Source organism: Erithacus rubecula, assembly GCF_903797595.1.
Source record: "Erithacus rubecula genome assembly, chromosome: 6".
NCBI lineage: Eukaryota > Metazoa > Chordata > Aves > Passeriformes > Muscicapidae > Erithacus > Erithacus rubecula.
Window position 1 is genome coordinate 53139676 of NC_136688.1, and position 17612 is coordinate 53157287.

Here is a 17612-nt window from a genome sequence, read left to right on the forward strand (position 1 = left end):
ACAAAAATTCATCAGCTCATTTGTGACAAAAATCCTAGTTTAACTATAAGAAAACCTCTACTTGTTTTGGAGAGGGCTGGTAAACCAAAGTTTAAACAAAAAAATAACTTAAATAATTTCACAATTCATCTCCAAACTTTAGCTATTCTATTTACACTAGCCAAAAACAATCCCTCCTGGCATCCATGTGGCACAGATGAAGGCTAGTGCTATTCCTAATTAACCTTCCTCCACTAAGAAAGTGATTCTGCACTGTCTACGTGTGTCACTGAGCCAAGTGTCACACTAGCCACACATGTTATTCCATATCAGCTGAAGAGTAAGCAAGAAATACTTCCATCATTAAAAGCTGGGTCTCTCAGCCACTCAGGAATCAGTCTAAGAAACAAAACAGCTTTCAAAACATCATCTTTATTCTCCAGGGAGAATTAGGGGAAGAATAGACTAGGAAAGGCAAAGATTAGTTTAGCATGACTGGCACAGAAGCTGTGAAGGCAAGAGCATCTGTGATAGTCTGGAAATAACAGCTAAAAAAAAAAGTTAGTACTTAAAAGCTGAAAGTGAATAAAAAGCAAAAAACAGTCACAGACTTGCTACAGGACTTCCCCTAGTAGACTGAACCAACCCAAATGCAACACTACACTCCATAAAGCTCAACATGAAGTCACATAAGGAATCCCTGTCATTACACACGATCCCAGACACAAACTACTGGAAGAACGAGACTCTTCAGAGCAAACCAGATTAATTAGCTAGATTTTCAAAAGATGCTCCTAGATACCCTGCATGGACCCCTGGAGTACTCCTGGTAAGTGGAAACAGCAGATACATCCTTTTAGCCATTGGGGTCAATATCTGTGTGCCTGACACTTGCTACAGGCCTCGGACAACTTGGATTTGAAATTTGAGCAGAGATCAGAATCCTTAATGACCTCAGGAAACATTTTAGAGCAAAATAAGCAGGAGTAGAGAAGCAGGAATTAAGACATCACAGACCTTCAGGAGCCATACCTATGGAGAGGTAAACCAACTGCTGATCATGTTTTTTATTTGAACCTTTTCATACTCTCCAGTAAGGAAAAAAATGCCTTTCAAGTTTTTGTCAGTAAGCACATAAGACCTTGTCCTGCAGGTCTTCAACAAGTCCTGGGAACAGACTTGCAGAAACTCAATACCTTTTGGCAACTCTGAGAAACTGCTTTTCTTCTGGGTAAAGGAAGCCCAGCTCACCAATTCTACTCCAATCTGCAATAAAAAAACATGGCAAAAACATCTAGGAGCTGATACTCAGATCTGCTGGGCAGAGGCCCAGAATCCCATAAAAAGCTTTAGGCATGTGGAGAACAGAGCTCAAAAAAGGACAGCTGGTCCCAGCAGCACTGTTCATAAATGACCATTGTGTCAACACCATAAAGAAGAATGACATGTACATAAGGTAAAATCCACCTGAAAACAGCCCTCAACCACCCTGCTCATCATTTTGCTTTGTTTCAAGCAGTTGATAAGAGCTAACGAGCACAGAATACAAAATAGTTACAGAAAAACCATTAGTCATCCTTCCTACAGGCACAGCTCCACTCTGATAATTTACCCAAGATATCTATATATACACTAAACCTTTATGTAGTCTGATTAAAAGTTAACAAATATTTGGGTATCCTTTGATATGGGTGTTACTGGGCCTGTCCCAGTGAGGTTTCTCAAAAGTATATTGGAATATAAAATAGCATTAGCAAGATATTCTTCTACACCATAGAGTAAATTAAGTAGTAGAGAAGCCAGCCAATTACCAACACTATTTTAAGTATAACAGCTAGCAACCAGAGCAATAGGATTTGGTATGGAACACTACAACCACACAGAAGGAAGATAAAACATCCTAGTAGCCTGCCTGATACTGCCAAACAAGTATCACAGTTTGTGTTCTGCCTCTCTCTCAGACAGGAGAGCCTAGTTAACATCCCCCAGTTACATTTCCCTTTTTTGAGGGCTCTAGAGCAAAAGCAGCAGAAAGGAAAATGAAATTAACCTCACAGGCATCAATCCTGAAAACACACTGGAAGTTTAAACAGCCTTCCATCCTATTCAGAAAGAACAGGAGGTCTTGATTTTTGAGATTAAAAATTGAAATTAAATCAGAAATTATATATGAGAACAGAGTAGCAATTCCAATAGATAGTTCCTTGCTTAAAATAAATAAATAAATCAGAATTCACATTTTGCCCAATCATTGTGTTACAGGAAAATAAAGCAGCTACATCTTAAGATACTTTGATGACTGCACAGGTAATAAGCTCCAGTCCTCTCCACCACAGCCAGAGCTGGCACTAGGAGTTTCCAGAAATCCACCCAGTTAATCCAATAGCAAAGAACAGAAGAAAGTATTGATGAGATTAGGGAACAGACAAAAAAGACTTTTAGATAAAAAGACTTGTACATCCAGGCAGTTGGGGACCATCTGAACATCACTCTATTAGATTTAAGTGGAAGCTTTCAGCCTTGCTACCACCTTTGAACTGTTTCAGACAAACTTGATATTAACCAAGTATCCACGTCCTACTCTTTTCCTAAAGTTCTGGAAGAAGTCCAAGATAAATTAAGCCCATTATACACACACTTTCTTGTTGCATTAATGAAAGTGTAGCTAGATTGTCTCTTTTGAAGTGTATGTAACAACCATGAAGGCCCATTAACGGTTAGTGTAAGACTTCTTTTATGCTAATATTTAGAATTCAAAGATGAACTAGTAATTAATACTGCTCTTCCCCTCCCCTCTGCACTCCATGTGGCATGGATATTAGTGTCCTCTGAGCACTTGAAGCCATGCATCATTATAATTTCAACTTGAAGTCAAGAGGGAATTAAACTAACCATGTAATAACATACTTTAATTATTGTTCTAAACACAGAACACCTGCATGCACTCTCTTTTGTATTGGAAATATGCATACTAAGAAGGTAAGCATATATATAAAAAACCAGATTTGCCCCCAAGTTCTATGTATGCAAAAGCCCCAGGAATACAGAGTAGTGTTTTAATCTTAAGCCTTTTAAATAACATTAGCTGTTGATAGCAGTGCAATATTTCCCTTTGTTTTTGAAAAAGCAAATGCCCACAAAACCAATTCCAGCTAATGAGCTCTAGATGTCTTGCCTTAGGAAGAGGAGAGGCCCACACTTAACCACTGTTCCTAAGGGAGCAGAGATTGTGGCACTGTTTTTCTAAGTCCTCTTCAATTCCCTCATCAGTCCTACCCATCTGAGTCACCTCTAGAGCTCCCTGGGCAGCAGCAGCAGCCACAGCTGAAGGGGACAAGAAATAAAAGACTTCACTGGCCCACAGTGATGGCAGCAGCTGAGGATCAAACCCTCATGCAACCCTAAAAACCCATTCTTTTCCTCCCATGGCTTTGGTTCTGAGCACAAGTATCACCACAAGCCTTTTCACAAAAACACAAATATCTCTGTTTTATTGCTAGATTGAGTCACATTTCCACAAGAGACTTAGCAAACAGAACATAGACCATGGCTGGTAACAGAAGTGTCACTAATACAAAAGAAAGGGACAATACACCAAAGCCATCCTTCATATCAGCCCCCAGGAAAACACCAGCTCAGTTTTCAACTTCTGCACACACTAAAGAGTCTGGCAGGGAAGCAAACAGGAATAAAACATCTTATTTTAGTTCTCTGTAAATTTGCAGGAATAGGTTGAGCAGAAAAATAAGAGTCATCACTCTAAGTGTGGGTGCAAGTTCTTTCATGTAGATCAACACATGCAAGCAACTTGAATAAAGGGATTATGAACACAGCTAAGTATACATGGAGCCAGAATTTAGGTGTGAAAAAAACTAAAATTTATAAGCAGATTCCTGAAATAAATGCTTCGATCATATTCCAGCAGCAGGACTGCATCTTCTAAAAAGCACTTTGTGGCTACAATAAATCCTTATCACATTTGCAGCACCAACCACTACATTGCACCTAATTACTATTAAAAATTAATTGCTTACAGCAGCAAAGAAACACAGCATAAAATAGCATATGCAGCCCACAATTCCAAGCTATTTGAATATATAACAACCAAGACATGATCAATCCCACTGTAATATACAGCATCAGAACTCCAATATCCAATCATCTCTTTCAGATTCATGTAAACTGGAAGGGACCTGATATAGCTCTACATTATTACAAATCAGACAAAAACCACAAAAGGGCACACTTTTGGAAGGAAAACTTTGTAACAAGGGTAGCAAAGTACATGAAGCAGCCTTTGAAAGTAAGCACACACCTTGTAAATTTACTCAAAGCATGTAAATTCAGAGTGCTTCTCTATTTTTTCCCCTTCTCCTCCCACTGACATGGATCTGAAAGCTATGAAAGGGAGATTATGTCAGCAAGTCTTCAAATTTATTTCACTGCTGACCCCTAGTTACTCCTCTGGTGGGTAACAATGTTATAGCTTTCCTCACAAGGATGAGTATCAAAAGAGAGAACAACAAAACCATGGAGAGTAGTCCAACATTAAGAAAAGCCAGAGTAAGTTTGTTAGTCCAAAACTGGACCATAACTCAAAACTATGTCCCAGTGACTACTTCACAGTTTCAGCACTTCATTTGCCACAACTCCCTGCTGTTCCAACTCTCTCCAGATTCCTTGACAAGCTGAAGACCCACAGAGTACCAAAACTCTAAAATCCATTCTAATGGCTTAGGGACAAACAAATTATCACCGACAGCAAGCTGCCACAAGCTGAGACTATCTTTCCTGTCAGTCAAAGCTTATTTTGTTTACCTTACATTTGCAATGATCTGGGAGTAGATATGAGCAGCTTGACAAGCTCTGGTGATATGCAACAATTCCAATTTTCAATTCTGGAAATTAACCTCTGAAAAATTGCCATCAGCTGGGTTGGGCAATCACTTTACCTTCACCTCCTGGGAACAAGAGAGATGTGTGGTTTACAGCTTGGTAGCCTCTCCACAACCCTGCAGTTATCACAGCTGAACAGCAAATACCAGAAGTTGCTGCAGGAGCACTAAATATTTGACAGCCAACACCTTACATGTCTGTGCAAGTCCAAACACTTCATTTCCCTTGCTTCCTTCCCTTCCTCACTTTCTGATAGGAGAAAGCACCAATATGTGTGGATGAATCATGGAAAAACACTGTTCTACAAAGGTGTCCAACAGCCAAACACAACACTAAAATATTCTGAGCCTATATATAAACACAATTTAAACAGCAGTTTATAACCAGCACAGGAGTCTATCAGGTCATTGTGGTGTGCAAAAACCAGGCACTACTGAGGGGCAGCACATGCCCCTTAACAGTTTAAGTAAAAATGGACTGACTCTTAGACTTTGCTGATAACATTTAGACAGTCACAGCAGAAATTTCATGTTGTGATAAAAGGAAAATCATGTCATTGTACCATAAAAGAGATAAAAATCACCACTATTAAAAAAAGAGAGAGAGAAAGGAACAATAACTAAAACTATTTTAAGCAGTAGCACAGGTTACCAGACCAGTGCTATTAAAATTGTCCTCAGTCAGTAGGAAGAACACTAAATAGTACCAAAAACTGCATACCCTAAAAAACTTCTACTTCAGTAGATTAATTGAAGATCAATAATTAAGCTACTGAAATATTTCTCAACTTACTGCTTAAAGCATGTGTCAATCAAGTCTTCCAAGTATGAACAAGTTCCCTAATTAGATCTTAAGTTCTCCAGCTGGAATCCAGGACCCATTACATTAAAAGTGTAGATTCTGTCTTAAAGTAGATTGTTGAATTTTGCAATGCTATAAACAATCATACATATCCAGGAGGGGAAAAAAAAAAAAAAAAAAAAAAAGGAAAGAACCCCATTTGATGCTTCAGTTAACTGTTAACTCAGTTGTCTCCAATTTGCATGAAGGGTAAGGACATTTTTCTACTTACTATAGGATACTGCATCAGTATTAAGATTCATTAAGAGTCTGAAAATGTAAAATTTATCCAGTTTGAACATTATATGCTTAAAGATATTTAAGAGGATATGTTCACAGTGCTAGAAAGAACTGGAGAGACTAGAGACACAGTGGACTATGTGGTACTAGAGGAAACACTGCAACAATAATTTAAATGTTATAATCAAACTGTAACATGCTAAACAAAGCCCACCAGAACACACCCTGCTGGGAGCAAGACATATAATCAGGACTTTTCAAGCCCAAAGCAGGATGTAAACAGATTGCAGTTTGTGAACCCCAGCCTTATCTCAGATTTAAAAAAATAAACCAAACAAAAAAACAAAACCAACTTCAGAGAATGAGCACCTGTGCATCTGTCCTAGGGGCATATAATTGGTTACTCAAGGACTATTAGGCTGTTTCTTAGCAACCCCTGCAAGCTCTAATCAAGTAAGACTAAGATTGTCATTTAGCCTTGAAATGCCTTGCCCCTTCCATCTAATGTAGCTTTCTATTGAAGAGCAGTCATTGCAACCACAGATAAAATCCAGGATTACAACATGATTCAGCCCCGAGTTCTTGTTATCAGAAAATCCTCATATTAAAGATGCTTTTTACACTTTATTTAGCATCTGAAACAGTAACAACAAAATAAATATTTAACCTTTTCTCCTTATATACAAATTAAAAGCTAGCTACAACTATGAAGAAAACCCTTAGGAGTGGTTTCACAAATAAACATGATGTATAGCTCAAATCTTAAACAACATTTTGTAATTGTAAATCATTCCCCAAATATAATTACAAGAAAAATGGCAATATCAAAAGCAGTGGAAGAGACATTTCAGGAAAATAGCAAGCATTTCATTCAGAGCAGAATGGTACTTAATTCTCTGGTGATGCTGAAATGTGTCTACTATGTTGCACACACTAGATTTCTAAAATTAACTATCTTCAAGCAGAATCTGGCCATCAGACCAGAAAGGGAAAAAAAAAAAAAAAAAAAAAAAACCAAGCACTGGAGTAATCAAAAAATAAACTCATCTGTTCAGTCCTAGTCTAGCATCATTGCTTGTCTGTAGTATCAATGGGCACATGACAGACTCTGCTGAAGACAATCATTTATATAGAGTATTTTTTCCTGTACAGTTAGCACCAAAGACTGGTTCCATCAGGGATGGCCAGCTCTCCCTGACCCCAGGTGATCTACACCAGAGCCATCACATCATCCTCCTCAGCTCTGTCCCTGGGTGCAGGGGGGAAGGAGCAGCTCTAAGGGAGCCCCAACAGCCCATGGAGGCAGGAGGACAGTGGTGCCTAACATGAGCAGGCAGAGATGCTCTCAGCTACCCACACCAGCTGATTCCCCAGCCCTGGGAGCAGGGGCAGGCTGGGGTGGTCAGGCTGCACCTGCATCTCCTGCTCCTGTGAGAGCTGAGCAGCTCAAAAGCACAGAATGGACAGGGCACTGCCTGCCAGCAATCACCTCTGGCCAGAGACTGACCTGTTCTAGACACCCACTAACCAAAGCCAGAGCAGATTTCTAGCAAAAAAACCCATCAAAGGTTTATCACAGAGCAGGAGAGGGAGAGAAGGGTGGAGTTACTGTCAAGGAACAGCAGGAACTCTCCTTCAGGTAAGCAAATGGATAAGCATCAAGGAGTCAGAAGCACTGCCAGTATTCCCTTACTCCTCACTCCTGGAAGCAGCCTCTCTCCTTCCAAACTGCTCTCAAGCTCCTTCCAGAACAGAGGATTGCTGCAGCTAGAACTGGACAGGAACAAAGTAAAGCAAATGGGTGTGCTGGCAGAAAAGGCAGGGTCACTTTCTGATGTCTCCTCATCAGGTTGAGCAGCTCTGAAACAGAGCAGGCAACACAAGCAGGACCCACAGAGTTGACAAAACATTGGGCTTGTTTTCAGAAGAGCAGGGAGGGAAGCTCTGCCACACAACAATCTAAAGCTCCTGCAGATGACTAAGTGTATGATGTGATCATAGCTGTTTTGTGAACTTAGGATAGTTTTTAAAGGATATACATAGCATTTCAGAGCCAACACAAAGCAACACCTAGAGGAAAAACAAGTGAAGGAGTCAGACTGCACAAAAAGAGATGAATTCCACCCATCTCACCTACATGCAGTGACTCGAAGGCAACGCTCAACAGAGGGGCCAGACAGCCACCGGCCCACAAGGGACAAGACAAAAGAAATTGCAAAGTTAAAAAACAAAAATCACAATTTACATTACACATGTGTCTCAAACCTCCTTTCATACAAGAAAAGCTTTGTGGCAAAAATACATATTAACAAGTGCTCTAAATTTTCACTATACTATTTCTGGCATTTTTTAAATCCAGAAAATGTAGTAGCTCCACATTATCAATTGTTTGACAAAAGCTTAATTTTTTTGTAGCTTTTGTACTGAAAACCAGTGAACTTGCAAAAGCAAGCTGCATTTGCACAAGAATTACAAGCAGTATCCTCAAAGAGAAAAGACAGCTTCTGCCACACAAAGCTCCTCAACACCTACACTCACACCTGAGCCTCACAGGCTCACTCAAGCCATCTAAAATACAGTGGGAACACAGCCTAATTAGGCCAAATATCACAAGCCTGATATAACACAAACCAATTACAACTTCACCCTAACTACATTCAAGATAAATCTGATTGTTTAAAGATTAACACAGCAAGTGGTCATGTCTCCAGCAAACCTTTCCTATGCAGACTTTTTTTTTTAATTGAGAAAACAGCATTTGTAATATCTTTAAACAGCCCAGAGACAGTGCTACAAAGCCTCTACTGCACTGCACTGAATCAAACATTCTCAGCTTCTACCTCACATCCTCTCTTGTAAGAGTAATCCTGACTACTTTAATACCTATTCCATTTTCAGTCAAAGATTTAATGCCCACACCAGCTGTGGCTAGGAGTGTAGCATTTCACAGATAGGCTGGCTGGAGTACCTTCTGGAATAAAGATCAGAAAGCTGACAAGAGTGTTCAAGCACATTGTCAGTGGCTGGGAGGTGAGGGACTTCATCTGCAAGTTTTGACTTCAGCCTCAGTGTTTCCAATAAATAAGCACATGTTTATTTAAGGAAACTTTCAAAGAGTATAAATAGAAGTGTTCTTTACTATCTGACCATCTCTGTGACATTCAAAAAACCCCCAGAACTTCAAGGTATAAAGTTTAAATAGCTAGCAGAATATTGTCCTTTGAGGCATATTTGTTTCAAAGACATAAGAAATTCTAGATTTAGTGACATGAGTGCATGAAAGATTAAGAGTGCAAAGAGCACTTCTGCTTAAAATTAGAAGACAGATTTCCTATAGTTACATGAAACTTAAGTCTTTAGACTTTCTATTCTGGGCAAGCTGCAAATAGTTGCTGGCACACACAGCATGCCAATAATAAATCCCTTTTTCAAAGAGTGGTTCTGAAGTGGTCACCATTAAGGCCTTGGTTCTTTTTTAGAGGTGACACCTGCAGCTGCTATTGAAATCAACTGGAGTTGTCACTTCCCAGCATTGCTGAAGTCACTCACTAAAACATCACTCCATTATCTTCTTTTAAGAAGGAACAAAAAAAAAAAAAAAAAACAAAAACCAAAAAACCAAAAAAGAACCCTGAAAACCAGCTTCTGCATTTCTGTCACTTGAAACCAAAGGGATATAATTTTTAAAATAAATCATTTCTTCAACCTTTTGTTTCTGATCAAAAAGGCTTCAAGGCAAATACAGAATTTAGTAGGAGAAAGCATATAAATTCCATGATCTACCTCCCCAAAAGTGAGAAACATGGATCCATGTTTTCTGATTCACAGAGTATTTGTTCATGATTTGCAACAAGCAGAGGAAGGCTTTATGAGCACAAGGACTACAGGTGTTTTGACAAAATAAAAAGTATTTTGGCATGGCACTTCCACAGGAGTCACAGTCTCCTGACAAGCCCACCAGACAGAGGTAGTAAGTTTGGGGAGGGAAAGTCAAGTAGAGTCAGCAAAGTCTCCCACCTGGGGAAAAAAAAGGCCAGTGGTAAATAAGACATTAAACATTTATGCTAGATCATCAATATACAGCTATTAACTAGATTCTTTTTTCCATGCTCATTTCCTGTGCTAACCAGGTGCAATGCACGTACATTATAGTCCATCACCACCAGGTGAATTTTACATTTTGGCATAAGGTCTTGCTCTCACTTCTTATTCCCTGCCCTCAGGTCTTGCTTGGAACTGTGCTTTTGAAAGCACTTCCCTTAAGAGGGAGTTTCAATGGAGCAAAGAACAACTAATTACAGGTAAAGTTTGCTGCGTGTCTCCCAATGGTTCATATGTCAAGTTGTAATCTATTTCATAAGCAAAAAAACATACCTACTGCTCCTCTGGTACAGCCAAGCACAAGGTCCCTTTCCAGTGCTAACTGGCATAACTTTAACCTCCTAATTTAAGCATATCTGTCCTGATGGGTTGTCATCCAAGATGACAGGATGCATGTCTACTCTATCAGGGAGCAGAGAGTAATCTAATCCAGGATATTTTCATTACAAAGCCTTAAGATCCTGATCAGAGACCAGTGATGGCTGTGTTGAGACAGGAGGTAGACCAACTGTGGATCTACCAGCCAAACAAAAATAGACAAGAGCATTTCCTATGGCCAGGCTATCTAGCTCCCTAGAGGCACCAAGGATCCCAGATAATGAGCTAGATGTCATCCAGGGCTCTAACCACCTTCATCTCTCAAACTAAAAGGACAGGGAGAGCTTGGTGCAGAATGCTACAGTTTACCAGACAACATGTGAAAGTGCCAGGCAGAATGCTGTACCCATTAGGCAATAAAAGCTGCAAGGTCAAGTATTCCTGCTGAGGTTTTGGCAGGGAGGGGACAAGATGCTTTCTAAGAAATTTAACATTTACTGCTGCAGCCAAGCTATCCTCTCAACAGCTTTACATATTTGATGGTTCACATGCCTGTGTATGTTTTAGATCAAGACTGAACCCCTCCAGGCATTTGGATGAGACCCACACATGGACTGCATACAGATGAAACTCACATACAGCCTGGACATTCAAATTATAGACATTATCTACCTGAGAGTTAACATTACTTCAAAAAGTTAGAGAAAGGTGTTACAATCACACTCTAAATAGGGAAAACCACTATTTTTTAGTGCCCTAAAAAATAATGAAAATAAAAATCAGTCAGTTGCCCAATCCTAGTGAGGAAGGCACCCTTTATCCAAGCAATTTGCAAGGGCTGCCTGAACCTCTACCACCTACATTGTTCACAGTCCTAGCTAAGCACCAAGGAAAAGGAGAGGCAAAAATTACTTATCCCCAAGACCCCGAATGCTGAAGTTGACCTGAGGAGTTCAGAGGATATAGAACCCATGGGTGCACTGTCAGTCACAGCAGGATCTCAAAAACAGAGGCTGAGAGGAGCTAATGATGCATACTGTAATACACGATTTCAACATCCACAACTAGTCAGAACAATTCCTCTATATGACTAATTAACTGAAGTAATGGATGCCATACCAATATTTATGGTACAGAAAAAACGCTGAATTCCCTGAGGGAAAGAACAGGGTGGAGGGAAAAACCACACACAACTCCATTTCATGCCATCTTGCAAAGGAGTACAAGAAATGGTTCCACATAACCCATCCCACAGAAGGAGTAACTCTAAAACATCTTCAGAAGCAACCTTCAATTAACCCCAAATCCAAAATTCTGCCAATGGCTATTGATAAATATTAACGTGCCAGGTATTTGTGAAGCTTCAGTGTCTGAACAAACAGCTTTGTGCTAGGGAAAAAAATGCTCAAGACTAACTCAAGCCTAAACTGTAACTGACCAGAATCAATTTCAAAGCTGCTTGAATTCTTCTGTCTTCTTTGTTTAAAAGTTACACATAAATTTTAATTGCATCACTTGTTTGTTAACAATCTCAAAACAAGCATTAAGCTTCAAGTTTTACAGCAGGAGGCAAAGAAAAAAATGTGAGGTAGGTGGGTGAAGAAGACAGCTGTATTGTTCTAGCTGTTCCTCAGCCTCTCCCACTGCCAGATTTCCGTGGATGATGTATCCCAAGGTAGCAATTTTAAGAACTTTCTGGCACTATCCCAAGATCCCTCTTGCAAATCAGAGATCAGACTAATGATATAAAAAATAAAAAAAAGGACAGGAAATAGGAATAAGCTGGATAACTGACACTGGTTCAAACACTAGAAGTCACTGAACTCAGTACTGCAGCTTTACAGAAGAGACATTTGTCCAAACTGAAAAATTTTACCTCATAAAATTAAAAAGGAAAATCAGTAAAACAAAACTTTCAAGAAACTATTTTCTTTACAGCTACTGCTAGCTTGAGACACAGTAGGATCACACATTCAAGAAACTCCACACCACCCCTCCCCAGCAATTTATACATTACTGCATTAGTCTCTAAGTGAGGGAGTTATTATTCAGATGAGCTTCACTAAGAAGCCTCCATAGACTCATGCTGGTTTTCATTAGTGTGGTGCTTTAAAATTCAAGCTAGAACTATTGAAATAAATCCTTTGCTCACTGCCAATACCAAAGCAAATTTGTTTCATAAGTGAAGGACACAATTTCCAATGCTCTTCACTCTTGCTTCTTCCCATCATATTAAAGAAACAGTAACTTCAGTACTGTTGTACAGCAAAAATAAAAGTAATATGAAAAGACTATGCCCATATTGTTGTTTTTCATTTGCAAACTTAAATACAGAAAGAATACTATTTGGGAATAATTTGGACATTCACCCAAGGAGTGAAACATAACCCAGGAACTCAATCTACTTCCAAAACCCCTCATGATAAACTAGCACTACAATTAAGCCTTGCAAACTCTATACAGCTTATGCACAGCCCTGCCAAAGATGCTGTGCTCCCCATCAAGAAATGAAGAGAGTTCAAGAATTAACTACAACATACAGGAGGGACTTCTTCCCATAGGTGCACCCACAGACTGTTGTAAAGTAAAACTACTCCCAGCTTATTTTTAGAACTCAGGGTGGGCTGGGAGAGTATTCAGTAAACCAGCCAAAAATCAGCTAACCACCCACTAGACTGCAGTGGCAGTGTTCAAATAAATTACAGACCGCTTTGCAACAGCTACAGGAAAAAATGGTGGAAAAAAGAAGTACCCTGAGTATTTCAATTCCTTTAAAGGACTGGGGACAATAGTACAAGAACCAGCAACAGACAGGGCAGTGTGGGCTGGAGACACTGTGTTAATTCACCTGCAAGAGGCAGGTCAAACAGGCCTTACTTAGGACTGGGTGAGCACAGAACAGCAATATCCGGCAGCTGCAAGGTAAGAATGTGCTTATTCCAACAGAGAAGAATTCAAAGAAGGCTGGGCTTAGGGACCTGCAGTGCAAGGACTATCAAACTCAGCTTGTGTTTCAAGCAGCAATACAAGAAACTGGCAAAATAAAAGCATGAGTTAAATTACCTTTACTTCCTCATGCAGATAACATTCAGAAGTTTGAGGTGCTAACGTTACTGAAATCTCCTGCTGAAGAGTTTACGATTTCATCAAGTCTGTATTAAACGGCCAATAAAGAGGAGGAAAGAATCTTAATTTTCTCTTTGATGTTATAACTTAAGAACACAGCTCTAAATACCTTGAGTTTATGGTATCGACTATATCCATTAACAGGAACACTTCCAAGTTCAAGAGGGCACAGGACCAACAAAAGCCATCAAAACACCCCAACTTGGCAACCAGAACTTAAGTGCCTCTGCATGGAAAAATTTATCAGTCATATCTTTTTTTTAAACATTCGACTGCAGCAAACTCAGTCCTTAATTTGTGGGACGTGAGTATCAGGTTGGAGGGTCTCTGGTAGCACAGAAAGTTAAATGACTTATATAGACTGGCTTTAGCTTGAAATGCATATGAAGCATTTTTGCCCCTAACCATTCCTAGCAGGCTTTCTCCAAGTAACCAAGACGCTGCGAGCTACAGTCTGAGAGGTCAGCAAGGGCCATTTCATCTGTTAGTCACCAGGTGCCAAACGCAATCCGCAGGTACCGAGGCTTCCGATACGCATCTCCCCACCGAGCTGGGGCCCGGCACCATCCCCATTCCTCAGCACCTCGCAACTTGCCAGCTTTCCACCCCGTGGCCCACTTGGAAGGGCTGAGGGCAACAGCTGTGAAACTCCCTGCAGGATCCTACCTGCCTGCAGCCGGGCAGGGAGCCCAGCCTGCCCTGCCTCCCTTCCGCCGGGCACGCTCCACACCCAGCACCCCCAAAAGCAGAAGGATGCTTCCAGTGTCCAAGGACACGGGCTAGCACTGGCCTGCAGCCCCCGCTGATGTCCCTTTGAACGGAAGCGCTCAAAGCTGGATAGGGCTTTGGGCAACCTGGGCTAGCAGAAGGTGTCCCTGCGCACAGTGGCAGCGGGGGTGGAACGCGATGGTCCCTGGGATCCCTTCCACCCCGCAGCATTCTGCGTGCGGCGCACAAGGCGACGGGGCCGAGGTACCCGGGCACGGCGGCGCTCTGAGCCCCCGAGCCGCGGAGCTGAGCGCAGGGCAGGGCAGGGCAGGGCGGAGCGGGGCCCCGCACACTGAGCCCGGCAGCAGGCGGGGCCGCGCTCGGAGGGGCAGCTCCGGGCCCATAGCGGGCAGTGTCGGCGGGTCGGGGCCGCTCGGAGAGGGAGCCCCCGTGGGTCGGGGCTGGACTCGGAGCGGGCAGTGCCGGTCGCTCGGGGCTGTGCTCGGAGCGGGCAGTGCCGGCCCCATGGCGGGCAGTGCCGGTCGCTCGGGGCTGTGCTCGGAGCGGGCAGTGCCGGCCCCATGGCGGGCAGTGCCGGTCGCTCGGGGCTGTGCTCGGAGCGGGCAGCCGCGGTCTCGCGGCGGGCAGTGCCGGTCGCTCGGGGCTGGACTCGGAGCGGGCATTCCCGGCCCCATGGCGGGCAGTGCCGGTCGCTCGGGGCTGTGCTCGGAGCGGGCATTCCCGGCCCCATGGCGGGCAGTGCCGGTCGCTCGGGGCTGTGCTCGGAGCGGGCATTCCCGGCCCCATGGCGGGCAGTGCCGGTCGCTCGGGGCTGTGCTCGGAGCGGGCATTCCCGGCCCCATGGCGGGCAGTGCCGGTCGCTCGGGGCTGTGCTCGGAGCGGGCATTCCCGGCCCCATGGCGGGCAGTGCCGGTCGCTCGGGGCTGTGCTCGGAGCGGGCAGCCGCGGTCTCGCGGCGGGCGGGGCCGGCCCAGGTGCGGAGGCCCCGCCCCCACGCAGGTGTGGGGACCCCCCGGCGCGCGCCCTGCCCCGCCCCCGCCCCGCGCGAGCCGCGCCCGCCGACAGCGCCCCCTGCCGGGGGCAGCCCCGCGCCGCGGCCGCGCCGTCGGGCTCCGCTGCGCGGGCGGGGACGGCAGCGGGGCTCTCCCCGGTATTGTGATTTTCCTGCCTCCAGCCTCTCGCAGCCAGCCCGCAGCCGCTCCTCGGAGCTCCCGCAGCGGCCCACGCCGCGCAGCCTCCCCCGCTCCCCGCGCCGCCGGCCGTGCCCCGCAGCCCCGGGAAGCGGCGGCCGCACCCAAGGCAGCGCCCCGGCAGCTGTGCCCGCTCAATAACGGGGGAGCGGGAGCGGCACCGACGGGAGCGGGCGCGGGGAGAACACCACACACACAAAAAAGGGTGATAACGAGAGCGCGATTAAAAACCTACCGGCCACGCGAACTGGAAGGGAATAACAATCCTGCCCGTCTCGGGGGTTCTGCCTTGGTGGGAGTATTTGTTGCTGTTCAAATAGAAAATATTTCCACCGAGAACCGGGGTAGATCCGGATCCGTAGTTGCAGGGTCCGACCGGGGTGATCTTGGCCTGATATTCCTTGAGGCAGACTTTCACGTAAGTGTCGCACTCGTCCCGGGAGCAGTCCAGGTTCTCGGGGCTTTTCTTGCCATCGCAGCATTCCCCATTGAACAACTCGCCGTTTACATTCCGCACCGAGTTAAGCTGCAGCTCGAAATAGCCCGTGGACCGGGACACCTAAAAATAAAAGGCGAAGGGGAGACAGCCTCGTTACTACCGCGGCCGGGGGCAGCGCTGGCAGCGCGGTGCTGCGGGTCCCCGGCTCCCCACGACAACTTTCGCCGGCTGCGGGTTCAACCCCGCCGCGGCAATATACATATGTTTACACACATATACAGATACATACATAGCGTTATAGACATAGACATAAACGAGAAACGAGCAAGGTGAAGAAAGAAGGCAGCCGGAGCGCAGCCCCCCGCGCCCCGTCCGTACCTGCACGCAGGAGGCGAGCAGCAGCGCCAGGCCGAGCGCGGCGGCGCGGGGGGCCCGGCTCGGCCGGCCGGCACCCCGCATGCCTCCTGCTCCCGCTGCCGCTCCGCGCCGCCGCCTCAGAGGAGCCCGCCGAGCGCACCGGCCACGGACCGGCGGCCGCTCGCGGCATGGGCGGCGGGGGAGCCGCCCGCAGCGCGCCGGGGGGCGCAGGGCATGGGCTGCCGGCGGGGCCGCCCGGAGCGCTCCGCCGCCGCTCCCCTCCCGCGGGCTCCGCTCGCCCTCTGTGCGCCTCGGCTCCGCGGACACCCAACAAGTAGGTGCCGGAGTGACAGCTTCATTACCCATTCGCCGCCGCGGCCGCCGCCTTCATATTAATGAGGGGGACGGCCCGGCCCCGCGGCCGGCGGGTGGGGCCAGCGCCGCTCCCGCCGCGGCTCTTAAAGGGCGGCGGGCGGCTCTCGCTCCGCCCTACCCTGCCCTGCCCGCAGCGGGGTCCGCCAGCGCCAGGTGGAGCAGGGGGATGAGAGATGCGGGACACCCGCGGAGGAGTGTGTGTGGTGTGGGTGTGGGGTGGATGCCCAGCCCACGGTGTTGGAGGAATAGCCACGGGATGCGGGTAGCTGCGGAGGAGGGTGGGTGCACCTCCGCTCGTAGGGGAGCGATGTGTGCGCCCACTGCCGTGTAGAACTGCCCCAGGGAGTGTGCAGACAGACGTGGAAGGGCACACACAGCCAGGGAATGCTTGGGGTGGGAGTGCCCCAATAATGCTGGAATTGGCACCGCTGTGCGGGAGTGCTGGGGGAATCACCTACAGCTGTGCAGAAGTGCTCAGGGTGGGATCAGGTCTAAAGCAGTGCTCAAGCGAAGATCATCTCCAGCTGTGGGGTGGTGCTCAGGGGCATCGCCTACAGCTGTGGAGGAACAGTGTGCACTCAGTCACGGACCGTGGCCCTGGCTGTCTGTGCCTGCAGTCATTGAGGTGCATGGTATGCGCAGGTGTAGCCATGGAGGAGAGCAGAGCATGGGATCACCCCTGCTAGTGAAAGAACACGCATGGTGTGTGCAGCCACAGCTGTGGAGGAGTGCGCGGGGCCGCTGCACCCGTGGTTCCAGAGGAGCACTGATGCTGGGGACACCCAGAGGAGTGTGTGGGGCGCACGCACCCACAGCTGTGCGGAACCGCACGGTGTGTGCGCACCCACGCTCGTGTGGAGGCACAAAGGGTGTGCGACCCACAGCCCCGCCAGAGCTCGCACGGGAGGGCTTGTGGAGTGACATGTGCGGCACACAGAACAGATGGCCAAGTGGTGGATCATGTCCTCCTCCAGTGGTGGCTCAAGCAAATATGAGGGTAACTGCGCGGAGATTTCTCCTTT

The 17612-nt window shown here is 45.8% G+C and overlaps 1 protein-coding gene across 2 annotated transcripts in view; it reads right to left on the reverse strand.

Moving 5' to 3' along the window:
• JAG2 (jagged canonical Notch ligand 2) overlaps positions 1 to 16596 on the reverse strand; it is a 68417-nt gene extending 51821 nt beyond the window's left edge. Inside the window, exons 1-2 of one of the 2 annotated variants that reach the window (XM_079309286.1) lie at positions 16237 to 16596; positions 15655 to 15978 (exon numbers count right to left, since the gene is read on the reverse strand). In XM_079309286.1, coding sequence (XP_079165412.1) covers positions 15655 to 15978; positions 16237 to 16581 — 669 coding nt within the window. In that variant the 5' untranslated portion in view covers positions 16582 to 16596. The remainder of the gene's footprint in view (positions 1 to 15654; positions 15979 to 16236) is intronic. The other variant, XM_079309287.1, reaches the window with a different exon arrangement.
• Between the last annotated feature and the right edge of the window lie 1016 nt (positions 16597 to 17612).